A 14106-nucleotide genomic window follows, 5' to 3' on the forward strand; every position below is an offset into this window, starting at 1 on the left:
CTAAGGCATCCTTTGTCTATGCCTCTGGTTCTCAGCATCTCAAATCTGCTTGGTCACAGCGAAAGAGACTGAATTAAATGTCGTATTCCAGCTTTCACTAGTGACCACTTTGCAAGATGGTTAAGATATAGCATTTACAGGGCTCCAAAACTGATTCTGCTAAATTCTGAATTGGAAAATACACTTGCAATAGAAAAAGGCTGGGTACTGGCTATGTTGTATATCCAGCATAATGTTTTAATAACAAGAAAAATGTTATCACAATTTAAAATCTCCAGCAGGAAGAAGTGAAATACAAGCAACTGACCTCACATTTTACAGAGTATATAAAAAAATGACAGTCATTCAATGCTTATCAGGTGTTACACTAATACAAAAATATTTTATCACTGCCTGAACCAGACACACACCCTATTCGACAATCAAATCCCTTCAGGACAGATATTAATAAAGAACATTTATTCACACTCCAGGTCGTTCTGCTCACATTTAGGTGTTTTCAGCTCAGCTAAAACAATTCTGGCAGTTCTATATGAAGAAAGTGGAATGTTGGCTCGCTCCCAGAAGAGAGAGATGTCTGTGCTGTCTCGTGTGAGCCAAGATCTCTGCTATCTGAATAGCTTGTCTGTATTTCAGGGCTTCAAATAAACCTTATCACCACCTAGCTGCTCTTCCTCAGAAAGGTCATTCCTTTTTTTGCCACAAGATCAGTGTTATTGTTCATGATATCTTTAACACAGCCCATTAAGTGCCACTAACTGCACTTCTCTCAAGTTATCCAAGGTTTTAATTTGCCGCCAATCAGAAGAGCACTGATGTCTACCTGGGATAAGAGAGCTGGTCTGCACAAATAGTCACTTCTCCATAATGTCTTCTGGCTGCACCTGAGAACCAGTGAGGCTGAAGAGTCTGTAATTTACCCTCTGTATCTGCTGTGCTAAAAGCATCAAGACACCTTGTGTGACTGCATAAAACTGTGTCATGTTTATCCATACAAGTAACATTACTACTGTAAGATATAATGAAGCATCAGCAGAAAGAGAACAAAACTGGACATTGTTCTGATTCTGTGGGCATGGTATGGATTCATTCAGATATTTTCTGCCCTCTTCTGTCTATCCTAATCCTACAGAGCTACTGCTGGTGGTATATTTACAAACTTTGATGTATTCAGTTCGTTCTTATCCATGTTCTGTTCCTCACAGCAGTGAAAAACTCACCAATCACCTTTCTTCTTCTGATAGGTGAAAGTCCCTGACATAAAATGCACAAGCTGTCAATGTGTTTGACATAAAAGGACAGGGATGCTACTTCCATTCTGAAACTGTCAGCGTGTACACACCTCTCTTCTTTTCACCATTTCCAGTATTTCAGGAGCCTGTCTACAGGTCTAACTGCATACAGTTTCTATGCAATTCAATTCCCTGACTGGGCTGTAACTGCATATCGAATTATTTAGTAACTTACCCTCAAGTGACTCTATAACTACCCTGTAAGCAGTGGCATGACTGTGAAGCTGCCACTGAGCACACAGACTTGTCATGCGGACTTGGTAGGAGTCCAAATTCGTCACACCCAGATACACTGAAAATTAAATATAAAAAACATTAGTTTTATACCTCTAATAAGACATACAAGAAAAAAAAAGACAAAATAATTACAGTGAAACCTGTGCCAATTAATTTTTAACAAGTAATTGTTAAGCAGTCCATAGCTGCTTAAAAACATCAAGAAAATTTAAAAGAAGAATTTAAAAAAGAAGTGAACCTTCAAAACAAAAGTTTAGAACTTTAGGTAATTTACTTAAAACTAAATAATGAACACTGCTAAAAAGTTCAGTTATTACAAATAAGTATAAAAGTATCATAGTAACAGTAGTATTTCTGTCAAAATCTAATATAAATTTGAGCTTTAGCTATATAAAGAGCAAATAATCCTATATATGGAGTTAGAAAAAATATACTAACTAGATTTTCATTAAGGAAATTTACATCTACTACTAGGAAAATACATTTTTGGCTAATAAATAATATCTGGTTTATGATTCCTGTTTTGCTAATGTCCAGCAGATCACTTTAAATCTGGTATAGTCTCATAGAAAGAGAGATTTTCATTTCAGGAAAACAGTTTGCACATGACTGAGACAGTCTTCCACATGAAAATTTATTCAGGAGGCTTCAGAAAGCCACAGTTGTAAGGAAAACCAGACTGTAGAGATCTGAACAGCATGAAATCATTCTTACAGGTTTTGGCCACGCCTGTTAGGGCATCACTGAAGCCTGTTGAGTATGAAGCAAATACTTTGACACTGTACTCTGTTCCACTGAAGAGATTTAGAATGAGAATGGTATTAATATCATCCCCTACAAAGGTCTCCAATGCAGGGCCAGGAGCTGCAAAAAATGAAATTAATGAAAATCATTTGCTCATCCACTAAATTAGAAAAAAATTACACGTGTTCCTCAAGTTACCGCTATTTTTTGCCTTTTTTCTTTTTTTTTAACAATACACAAATACAAAGACATTCTCCTCAATCCTTTCATGGAAAGAAGATACAAGAAACACACTTGGGAAATTCAGCAGTGGGATTCATTAAGGCAGAGCTAGACACTGGCATCTGTTAAGACCTTTTTGTTCTGCTTCAGTGACTTACTACTGCTCTAAAGAGGCAGCCAAATATCCCCCCAGTTTGATTGTGTGCCAGGACCAACAAGGGGGACCGCAGATGCCAGCCAGCACTACAGTCCCTCAGGGCTTCTTATACAACAGTATCATTTAATACTGTGCAAAAATAGTAATGAAAATAGAAAAGAATGAAACTTTCCCAAATCAGAATAGAAGCAGCTCCTTCATCACCTCCCCTAGTTGTTCTAGCTACACTTCAGAAACCAGGCAGCAGTATTGTCTTTGGACAGTATTTTAGTCCCTTAATGGTCACACATCTGTGATTTGCTGTCAATAGATGACCCTGGTTTTCTGAAAAAATTTAAGGATTCTGGATGTGTTGTCAAGCTGCAATGTACAGGTGGGCAAAGGATGCAGCACACACAAAATGGACAATGAATAAAATGTCAAGTGTCTGAGAACCTTTTATTGTGAGGGGAAGGAAACTGACGAACAGGAGAATAAAGAAGAGAGGAACAGGAAAAAAGCAAACAGAGTCTCCGAAACAAAGTCATGATAAAATGAAAAAATACAGATTGAAAGACCTGGGAATAATCAGCCTTAGGATGGGAAGTCTAAGGGGAAATCTACTGATGCCTCTGCCTACCTTATGCAAGGTGGTAGAGAAGCTATGGACGGAATGTCTTCAGAGGTAAACAGGAAAATGCAGGAGAAAAAAGACGAATTTTGCAGCATGGGAAATTTTTATTATGCATTAGCAAAGACACTTCCAGTGTCAGTAGTCAAAAACTGGGAGAGATGCTTAGAGTAATTTTAAAATCTCCATTCTTGGAGATAATATAAATTCAACTGTCAAGGTCCAGTTCCACTGAAACCTATTCCAAGCTGGCCCTGTTTTTTTCAGGGAGGTGGACCAGATGACCTCCAGAGATCTTCTCCAACCTGCATCATTCTACAACTATGGAACTTCCATATTCAAAAACGAGACACCAAATTTAATAACACTTCAGGGCTATACCCACAACTAATATATTTAAGAACAAAATTGAGCAAAATATGACATTCAGTCAGAAGTGACCACAAAAAAATTCAGTTTAAAAACTCACTGTTGACAGGTTTGTAGACAACTCTGTAACCCATTGTTGCTGAAGGTGGGGCATCCCAGCTGATACGTAATCTGTTGTACCACTCATCTGAGACACGTAAATTCCTAGGAGCAGACAGGGGCACTGAAAAGAAACCAAACTGGGCTTTTACAAGCTTATCTCATACAAGCTTATACAGAAAAATCAAGATATGCAAATAAAAAGAGTGCGAGAGTAATCTCAGATTTACCAGTAAAATTGTCAGGATGAAACTCTTAAATTCATCCTTTGCCTTACTCTGTGGATTAACCACAAACTTTGATCAACAATGAATTTTTGAATTAATTCCAAACTTTGTCCCTACATTTAAAAAAAAAATAATCTTACTTTTGTTTCCTAAAAATGTAGGGTAATTTAGAGATAATTACACATTGTATAGTTTCTTCCAATCCAAGTGCACTAAAGTTTTAATGTATAAATCATGCTCTTTTGAACAATTAATCCTGTAGAATGGAATGAAAGGAATTATTTACAAGTGATTTAAGTCTCTACACAAATAGCACTTCAATTAAGACTAATTATGTAAATTAGGAGAACAATTCATTGAAATTATACTATCATGGCTACAAGTGCACAATGAAAGGATTTTTTACAATATACAGTAGAGAGGAAGTTTAAGCTACAGCTGAGTAATCTTTTGGTACTTGGTCAGAACTCTGGAGATAATGCAATCACATTTATAAAAAGTTCAGCAGCATTTCTAATGACCCTTAGAAAGCAGTGATCTCACACAAAAGAAAATCTAATGTAAGTACAATGGTTGGTTTGATACCATCTCAGCAAGCTTTGTTTACGTTTTCTCTGTATTAGTTGGCTTGCCCTTGGTGGGCTAGCTATCAAGCATTTACCAGCTTTATTACTGAACAAGTTTCTGCAAACTCAGAGTATTTGAATATAAAACACAGCTTGTCTGTTAGAAAAAAACCCCATTGTTTATAAATCAATCAACTGAGATTAATTTAAATTTCAAGTCATATAAGTCATGCAAAATAAGCCCACATTTATACTAAAATACATTCCTTCAGCCAAGGGAAAAAGGCCACAAAGAGTAAGTCTTTATTCTTGCATATCCTGGCCGAAGACAGCCAGAAAGTCTGTACTTACAAGTTTTTCCAGGAGCTGAGACACTGACTCCTTCCCCATCAGGATAGATGGGGGTTATGGTAACTTTGTATTCTGTATCAGACAGCAGAGGGTGAAGTAGAAGAGTGTTTTGTCTGCCAGGCACCATTACCTGGAGGGTCAGAAAATGCAGAAGCAATCAAGCTTTGTGACTAGAGCCAAACCACTTTATCTTACATGGTCTCTGACAACACATTCCACTAGCATTGCTGTATAGCTTGCGTTTTCAAATATTATTGATGCTCTACAGTAAAATAAAATCACTACATTATCCACCCTTTTAACAGATCTACTCCTATACCAAAACAAAATAAAATAAAAAATGTTTCTGTGGGACAACGCTATATTATATTAAACCTATGAGCCACTACAGGTCCATAAACCACTGGTACTGTTTGGATCATAAATACTGAAGCTATTTTACTGTATAGACAAAATACATCCTCTTGATGTATTTTTCCTGGACAAATTTAGATTTTCTGAAACTCAGTGATAAAGGCTGATTGTTTTGTTCTTCAGAGACAAAAAATCCTCCTTCCCTGGGAGGAAGAAAAATCTGGTTATGAGATCTGGAAATATTGAACTGAGCAAGCAGGAATAAGATATGTTTGTCTTGTCTGCATCTAGTCTGGAGACCTGCAAAGAAGGCAGCTATTTAGGAGAGGAAGTAGGATGACATCCCACAGGTACCACAGGATCCCAAACTGCCATGAAACATGGAAGATCTGCAAGAAAAATTCAACCAGGCAACCTGGCAGTAGAGCAGCTGTAGAAGTTCCTCTGAGCAGCTCTTGGCTCTAGATTACATGTTTCAGCCTGCTGAATTAAGCACAGTGAAAGGCTTCCCTATAAGCAGCTAGTTCTAAAACTCTTCAACAGATTATTGTATTTTAGCCAGAGCCTCAAAAACCAGTATCACAATAGTGGTGGCAGGAGTGTCAAACAGAGCCTTGCAATTGATTAACTTGCCAGTAAAATTAAATCACAGAGAACCTCAAAAGCCCGTATGGGAGCCCCTTATATCCCATGGTATGGGCATTGTAAAAAAGAGAAACTAGTCCTGTGTTTCCTGTGCAGAGACCTGTGCTCTGAAGTGATGCTGTGGGAAGCAAATCCCAAGGCCCAACATCACATTTTGGACATTCCCTGGCTGATGTCCACTGTGTGAATCTATCACCTGAGCCAGCAGCTACATGTATTTGGCAAGAAGTTGAGAGAAGCATAAGCCCTTCAAACTCACAGGGGAAAAGCAGAAAATCTATAAAGGTGTTTTGTTGTTTCAGAGAAGGCTGATGTATGTGATGACGGCAAAGGATTGAAGCATATGCTCAAGAATGGTCTCACCAGTTTAACACTCCAGGACATATTCAAACTACTTCTAGTTTTGGCAAGTGATAGAAAGAAGGAAATTCATCTAGTGCATAAGTTGTGGAGACTTGTCAAAGTGCTTTCTTTGATCAAAAGTGAACTTAAACCATTAATAAATGTTCTTGAAAGATTTCCATGTTCCTCTTCCACACATACAGATTCAAAACACAAATTAGGTTTCTGAAAAAAATCCAATGAATTTTAAAAGTTTTTTAGAATAGTGGATGCAAGCATTGAAACTTTCTCCTCTCCATATGTGCAAAATCTTCCACAGATCAATATAACTCTAAGCAGTGAGAAGCATTTTTGGCTTTAAAGAAGAAAAAAAATTTAATCTTTCCAGTATGTACAGCACACCCAAGAACATACATGCAATTTGGAGCTTGACCCTTCTGCATTCTATTACATTTTCTAATCCCCGATTTTCAGCCAATTACATCAAGAATTATAAAGCTTATTAGTATTTTTATGGAAAGGGAGGAGTTACTGAAACTTTATCACTGAAATCAGAGCCAAAAGACTTAAGCACTCACCACAGAACTGTCACGCTATAGTACATGTAAGCCCAAATTCCACAAAACTTTTGGGTTCTGCATACAAAAATGTACTCAAGCATATAAACATTCCCCTAAAATTGAACATCTGTGTTGTTTTATTGACATCTGTTGTGCACCTCCCAGGTGCTTGAAGCCACATGATAAAATACACTCCTTCAATTAAATTGTGCCTAATTCTTAGTATAATCTTACATAATTTCTTTTCCAGCAAAGTATTTATCCACGTGATTAATTTCAAAGATGAAAGGTGGTTAATCTGTTTGCTGAATTGTGGCCAAAGATAATAAGACTTGAGAGTGTACTTAAAATTAAATAATTTGTGAGAATGGAGCCAAGATACCTACCAAATTGTACAGTTTTATTATTTTATTTAATGAACTTTTGAGTCAACTCTAATATCCTTCTGATAGCCACAATTTTAATACCTTCCCTACAGTTTTAATTTCATTTTAATATAATAGTCATTGAATAGTAAAGCAGAATGACATTTATACCATCCAACTGAACTAGAGAGCTGAAACAGTAAATCTGGGATCTGAACTTCAGAACATCTGGGTTATTTTCAGAAGAACAGTACAATTTGTGCCATTATACTGTGAAAGTTTTCCATTTTATTATATAGTATCCTAACATAAAGTTGAGGCAAGTTCATAGAGAGTGTTTCCTAATCCAAAAGGACACCACTACACTGAAAATTCATTTTCAGGTCACAGTTGAAATAGGTGGCTAAAAAGTACATTTAAATGAGGTTATCATAAAAAATGAATAAAACTGAAATGGAAAAAGACAGATTCATATTTTCCTAGAAAAAAAATATATTCAGCTCCTTATATTATTGATAGAGGGCTAAAAATGTCAACTGCTAAACATCAAAAAGAATAACCCATATTTTTTATATAACTGCCATATGAAAAGAAGTGACTCAAGTGGCAGACACAGAGGAAGAATGATAAGGAATATTTTTGCATTCTGAGCTATTAACTAAGGAAATATACAATATAATCTTTTACATGTAACTACATGAAGCCATCCCAAAATTATATAACAGATTTTGCAGAAACCAAGCACTACAATACTATTTTTTCCCCAGTTTAATAATAATTTTTAAAAAAGGCACTTAGCCTAGCTGAATTCTGAAAGTATCTCAAAAATTGTGAAGTGTTAAAATAATGGAGCTCAGGCTTCTTTTTTTCAGAGAAGGATGTGTGTTTTGATTTGTTTGCTATATGCTCAAAAGAGTACAGGGAATACTCTGGATACTTTTAAATATTTTCCAAAATCTTAATGACCGTAATTTTTTCTGTGTAGAACAACTTTAATCTTGATCATCACATGGCATTGGAAAAATAACAAACATTCTCGGGCACTTAGATTTAAAAGTGTTATCCATACTGTGACATGTTTGGGTTAATGAGAAGTATGAAAACTTAGCATTTGAACTTTAATTTCATTGCTGTAGCATGAGGAGAGCAAGAGGAAGAGAAGATGTAAAATTTCTGAAGGAAAACAAAAATTTCTTAAGACTGTCCTGTACAAACATTTAAACCACAATCTCAAGACAGAAAAATTAATGAAATTAAAAATACAAACCCAACTTGGATAAATTTAAAAAATAGAGGAAGAAAAAGACAGCCAGCTCCTCTTTAAACTGTGAGTTCATTAAACATCTGTGTGACTGGGCTTGATCCTACACTTGACTGCTCTTGCCTGCAGTGCAGCAGGTGCTCTACAATTAGCACTTTGAAGTTCAGGCTCAGAGTAATATCAAATACAGATTCTTTACTAATTGCAACAAAATTGTCATATAAGAAGATATCATGTTTTAGCAATTATTAAAGAAGCTTATGAAGCCAATAACAAAACCCATACAGACCATTCTTACCGCCTCCTCAGCACGGTCACCTTCTGCAGTGAGATAGGTCACTCTGAACTGCTGAACACTGTAGTCAGAAATGTCCCATGTCACCCTCAGACTTGAGGTTGTTTCATCATCTATAAAAAGGTTTCTGACTCCTGTTCGGAAAACTAAGTCCAGAAATATTTAATTAATATTTTCTCAATTGTATTTTTTTTTATTTAATATAATTTTTATATTGTGCTGATTATCACCAAGTAGCTGCAAGTTCTATTGAAGAGCTTGGTGGCTCTGAAGATTCACACTGGGGAAAACCATACAGTTCAGTCCTATTTGGGCATAGTAACATAAAAGCTTTAAGTAATTATTAAAATAATAGTTATTCTGTACTTCTCTTAACATATAATATTCCATCTGCTTTGTTTATCCTACTCAGTTTATGGATCTTTAAAATAATCCAAGGTAAAATTCTACAGAAGAGAAATAATCCAGAAATGTTGTTCCTTAAGAGTCAATTGTCTAATTACAGGGAAAAGAAAGAGAACACTCAAAACTAAGCTAAATTCTTAAAAGTTTCCAAGCTCACATTTATTAATGGAAAGATAAATTCTAGGTGAATTTTCAAAATTAGTCTCTGTATTCCTAAGTAATAGCACTGTGGTATCACAGGCCTGCCCCCAGCCCTGGAGGTGTCTGTGGGGAGCCTGAGTGCTTCACTCAGCATTTAAAGTGATGGCATTTGCTCTGCTCACCTGCTGTGGTGGGCTCAGGGGTGGTGGCACTGGTGGTGGCCACCGTGGTAGGTACTGTGGTAGCACTTGCAGCTGAAAAACAGGTCTTGGATCACTAACAGCTCAACAAAACATGGAAATCACAGTATTTTCCTTGTATGCCCAATAATGAAACTATGTGCTCACACATACAAGTATCCCACACACTTCAGACATTTCAGAGACTACAAGGGAATTATCCATTTAGTTTACCTTAGGCATATATATTTGCAGGATTACCACTTAGATCTGCAGATAAGACATAATCATAAACTGTATAATCAAATAAAAATGCATATATTTTAACAGATTTCTGGTTGAACAGACAATAGAGTTCCACTTTGAACATTTGTTAAGGTTGCCAGATCAATTAAATTGAAAGTTTTTTAAGGGTATTTTACTTCTGTCCAAGTGAAAGATAGAAAGTACATTCAGCAACACTGGGCAGTATCAGTATCATTTGGATGGGTATGGGCTTCTTGTCTTAATCTTGTCTTGTCTTAAGCCTCAAGTTAAATTACTAAAGACAAATAAATTTTAGAATATACACATAAGAAATATAGTTGTTTACTTATCCAAGTAATTATACATAAAAAGAGAATAGAACAATCTTCCTGAAATACAGGCCACTGTTTTGATAATAAACTATAAAATAAGCTGGACATGATTATCAAATTTTATCTTTGTTACTTTCATGTCAATGTCACAGGAGGCCATTGGAGCTTTTTGGACCATTATTTCAGCCAAGAGTGAATTCACCTCTAGTGAGTATAAATTACATAAATAAGAAAAGGGTATATTGAAAATGACAAACATCATAAGTGAAATTCTTTATTTACTTTAAAATAATTTACACAAATCCCTTCCAAAATCTGATGGATCTTCTCATAAGGAACCCTGTTCAAAGACTAAATATTAATATTAAGGGTGGAAGAATATCTACCCAGATCCAAAGGTTATGAATAGCACAGCTCAGATAGCCAAGCCACTATTTTGATTCAATACCACCTATCATATATTATTAAATACAAAAAGCAAAAACTAGTCAGCAAAGCCCTAGTGCTAAACCACCACATTCTTCAACATTATAGCTTCCCAAGATGAACTATGTTTTATATATAAGATATATGCCTCAAATTTAAATCACTTAAACATTGTTTAAAATTGCAGTCAAGAGTTTGTCTTACATGTAGCTCCAAGAATAGCAACAACTTCACTTTCACTGTCATCTTCAAAAACTGCCAGCAGAGAAACTTCATATTCTGTGTTGGGCAACAGACCCTCTATAACATGACTGTCTGCATCTCCATTTATGACAACCTAAGTTACACAGCAAGATTGAAGAATATCAGTTCTGCATCTGATTATTTTACATTGACTGGAATGAAAGAAGGAAAATTGATTCTCCTTTAAAATAAATGAAATCTACACTCAGTTCTGCCCAAAAAATGTATTAATATCACAGAGTACATCTGGAAAAAACACTTAAGAATATTTAAAATGTATAGTATTATGCTTTCACTCAAAGCTAATTAATTTCTTAAGCCAACAATATGCTTTTGGTTTTTTTAAAAAATCACTACAATCAAAACATTTATCAACAAAAACATAATGGAATAGATTAGCTTCCATTGATATTTCCATTTATATTCTACTATACTACTATTCAAACATTGTTATGAAAAATGTATTCATCCTTAAAAAAGGCTGTTTCAATACCAGAACTGTAATCTCAGTTATGGTTGCACGCTTCTGAATGGAACTTGAAAGAACACGTGCTTCAGACTTGAGGATTAAGAGATGTGCTGATGATTAGTTTGCTATATGATGTAAAGTTTTAAATAGCAATTTTCCTCATTTCTAGCTATGACAGCAGCAGAAGATTGATGTGCAATGTGAACTGTAAGCAGGTTTCACTTCAGATTTTTGTGTGTTTCATTTATTTTATTGGAAGGGATCACCAGATGGGGAGGAGCTGGAACGAAGGGGAAGGTACAGGAGCCTGAGCAGTAATTCTGGGCTGGCCAGTTCTGGGAATAGTTTTCAGGTTACACAAACAGATGCTACAATAAAACAACCTTTCTCTGGGTTAACATTGACAAGCTTTTAAAGATGGTCACTGTATACCCAACATCAAAGTTGAACTTCTAATGGAAATCAAAAAATAGATATATCCAGTGAAAAATCTGCCACAGAGGTTTTCAGAAACCGTGAATCATTCATTCTTTTAACTACAACAGGAGATTTCCTGAGTTGGTCCTGAGGAAAAAGGAGCCATAACACAATCACAGACCTTCTGAACTCAAATATGAAAAACAAAAGCAGAAAGAAATTAATTGAGGCCATGCCTTCTACAGCTATCAAGCAATGAATCAGGCATCCCATTGCTGCTCACTTTCTGGCACAGATTTTCTTGGGAAAATTTCAGAAACAAGCTTTGAGTGAACCTAGCTGTATACCAAGTAGATGCATGTAATGCCTTCCTTTTCAACTCCCCCATGCCTCCAGTTGTGTATCAAATCATTATAAAATATCTATCCATAATTACTCTCTCACACTTTGGCATACTTTCTGAAGCATCACTTCCTGCACCCTCTCCTCCCTGCTAATGTAGCCTACAAAACACAACACAAAGTGCTGGACTTTCAAGTGGGCAGGACAAACAGCAGCAACAAGCACACGAGTGCAACAGCATGCGTTCTCTACTTCAACCTAGCAATAAAAGGTCTGTCTTAAATTTATTCTGGCTATTTAGTGCTAACACCCGACTGCACGCTCCTCACCCATCAGCAGAGTGGGTGAAGTGAGATGAGAGGTGTGTGATTAACCACTGCCCCCTGACCCCTCTCAGCTAATTGGCAAGTTGGGTCTTGGGAGAAGAAGGAGGGAGTGCATGTCCTTTGTCTGCATGACTGATCACTTAGCTGGGAAAGGAGCTTAAAGAGGCAACAGCCCCGAGGTATTGTGCTATCCTAGGCCTGACCCCATTAGAGAGGTCATGCAAGGAGAACAAGAAAGCAGCTTGGGCATTTTTAATATTTCAACATTCTAAAATATTAGTGCCTCCAGCAGTTCTTTGTGAATACAGTGTGCAAGCAGAACCTTAGGAGTTCAAATATTTCTCGATAATTTATTCTCGCACTGAAAGAATACAGATACCTCAAATTTTGCTTAAAAATGTGACTTAAGGGTTTTCACTGGCAGCTACTCACTGGAACAGAAATAGAAACAAATCAGTTTATATATTACAGAAGAAACTGCTATGACCTGTGTCCACTCACTCATCTGCCAGCTCCTTCTTTTCCCTGCTCACTCCTCTAATTTCTCTTTCTTGCATGACTACCTCTCACTAGGTGAAAGGGAGGAAAAGAATCCAGCTAAGCTAAATTTACAGAAAAAAAATGACACATAAACTAAGCTAAAATGACTGCTTTCTGCCCTAATGGATGACAAAATAATTCATGAAACCTAGGGCCAGGTGGAAAATGTCATCTTTCCCCCTGAGTTCTGTACCCAGATAAGCAGTTTACAGATGTGGCCTCTTCACACACTGCTGATGCCAAGAGAACAAGATGTTTGGGAGTCACTAAAGACTGAGAAGTACAAAAGAAGCCAAAATAATGAGTTAATAAATAAAGAAAAAGAGGAAATGAGACAGACTATGAAAATCTGGGAGATGAGAGGGAGTGTCTGTCTTTCTACTTCAGAAAAGAAAATTAAAAAGGAAAAGCTAAAGGGACGAAAGATTTAGACTGATGGAAAGGGTACTATGGACAAGATGTACAAGGGTTTCGTGCAAAAAAATACAGTATAAGAGGGAAAAAAGAGAAAACTAAGAGGAATAGATGAAAAATCTAATAAATTTACTATGTTTAGACTTTATGTGTACACTTTTTCCTTTAATGTTTTCCTTTAATGTTACGTAATAAGGCTTGAGAGGCAATTTTACTATGGACAGCACATTAGACAAATTTGGAACTTTATGTGAGGATATCACTCCTCTGGCTCAGCTATCATCATAATCTTCACATCAAAGTGAAAAACATGAGCCTCTAAAAACTGAAGTGGCCCCAAACAACAATGCTAGTTCTATGGCTGTTGGCACATTACAGATGAGACTGACTCTTCACAAAATATCTCTTCTTTCCCTAGTTCCTCTTCAAAATAAAACTGGAATATTGGTTTAATTTTTGTTTAGAGAGCTTTGCAGTGGGGCAGATTTTTCTGTAAGTCGATTGGCCATATTTAATTAACAAATGTTGCTGCACAGTTGTCCTTAGGATGGAATTCTCCCCCCTTTTCACCCCTCAGAATGTCAAGGCAACTTACCTCCTCAGATTCCCCCCCATCCAAAGGAATCCATGCCAATCTATAAAAAGCAATATCTGATGAGGTGGGCTTCCAGCTGACCCTGAGACTATCTGTTGATGCTTCATCAATTTCCAAATGCTGGGGAGCTGGAACTCTTTCTGGAGAATATTACACACAAGAAAAGTGAGTGAATTATGCTCTGATACTTGCACAGATGTCAACATTAGGCACATACCATTTTACTTGCGCTTTCTTGAAAGAGTGTAACATGGGAGGCAGACAACAAAGGCACTACAGAATTCTTTGCCCACTTATTTGTGCTTAGGGAAGTAGTTCTGTAGTTTGAGGAAGGG

General features: G+C 36.5%; 1 protein-coding gene across 15 annotated transcripts in view; it reads right to left on the reverse strand.

The window, feature by feature from the left end:
- Positions 1-14106, reverse strand: part of COL14A1 (collagen type XIV alpha 1 chain) — a 125609-nt gene that overhangs the window by 48968 nt on the left and 62535 nt on the right. For 9 of the 15 annotated variants that reach the window (XR_015284028.1, XR_015284026.1, XR_015284025.1 and 6 more), the window contains exons 16-23: positions 13772-13911; positions 10630-10762; positions 9425-9496; positions 8691-8842; positions 4875-5004; positions 3732-3854; positions 2244-2393; positions 1468-1584 (exon numbers count right to left, since the gene is read on the reverse strand). Coding sequence is in view for 12 of the 15 variants with exons in the window: in XM_086879478.1 (XP_086735604.1) it covers positions 1468-1584; positions 2244-2393; positions 3732-3854; positions 4875-5004; positions 8691-8842; positions 9425-9496; positions 10630-10762; positions 13772-13911 (1017 nt within the window). In the remaining 3 variants the exon portion in view is untranslated. The remainder of the gene's footprint in view (positions 1-1467; positions 1585-2243; positions 2394-3731; positions 3855-4874; positions 5005-8690; positions 8843-9424; positions 9497-10629; positions 10763-13771; positions 13912-14106) is intronic. The other 6 variants (XM_086879468.1, XM_086879488.1, XM_086879535.1 and 3 more) reach the window with 1 other exon arrangement.

Source organism: Cyanistes caeruleus, chromosome 1 (genome assembly GCF_971803275.1).
Source record: "Cyanistes caeruleus chromosome 1, bCyaCae1.hap1.1, whole genome shotgun sequence".
In the NCBI taxonomy this organism is placed as follows: domain Eukaryota; kingdom Metazoa; phylum Chordata; class Aves; order Passeriformes; family Paridae; genus Cyanistes; species Cyanistes caeruleus.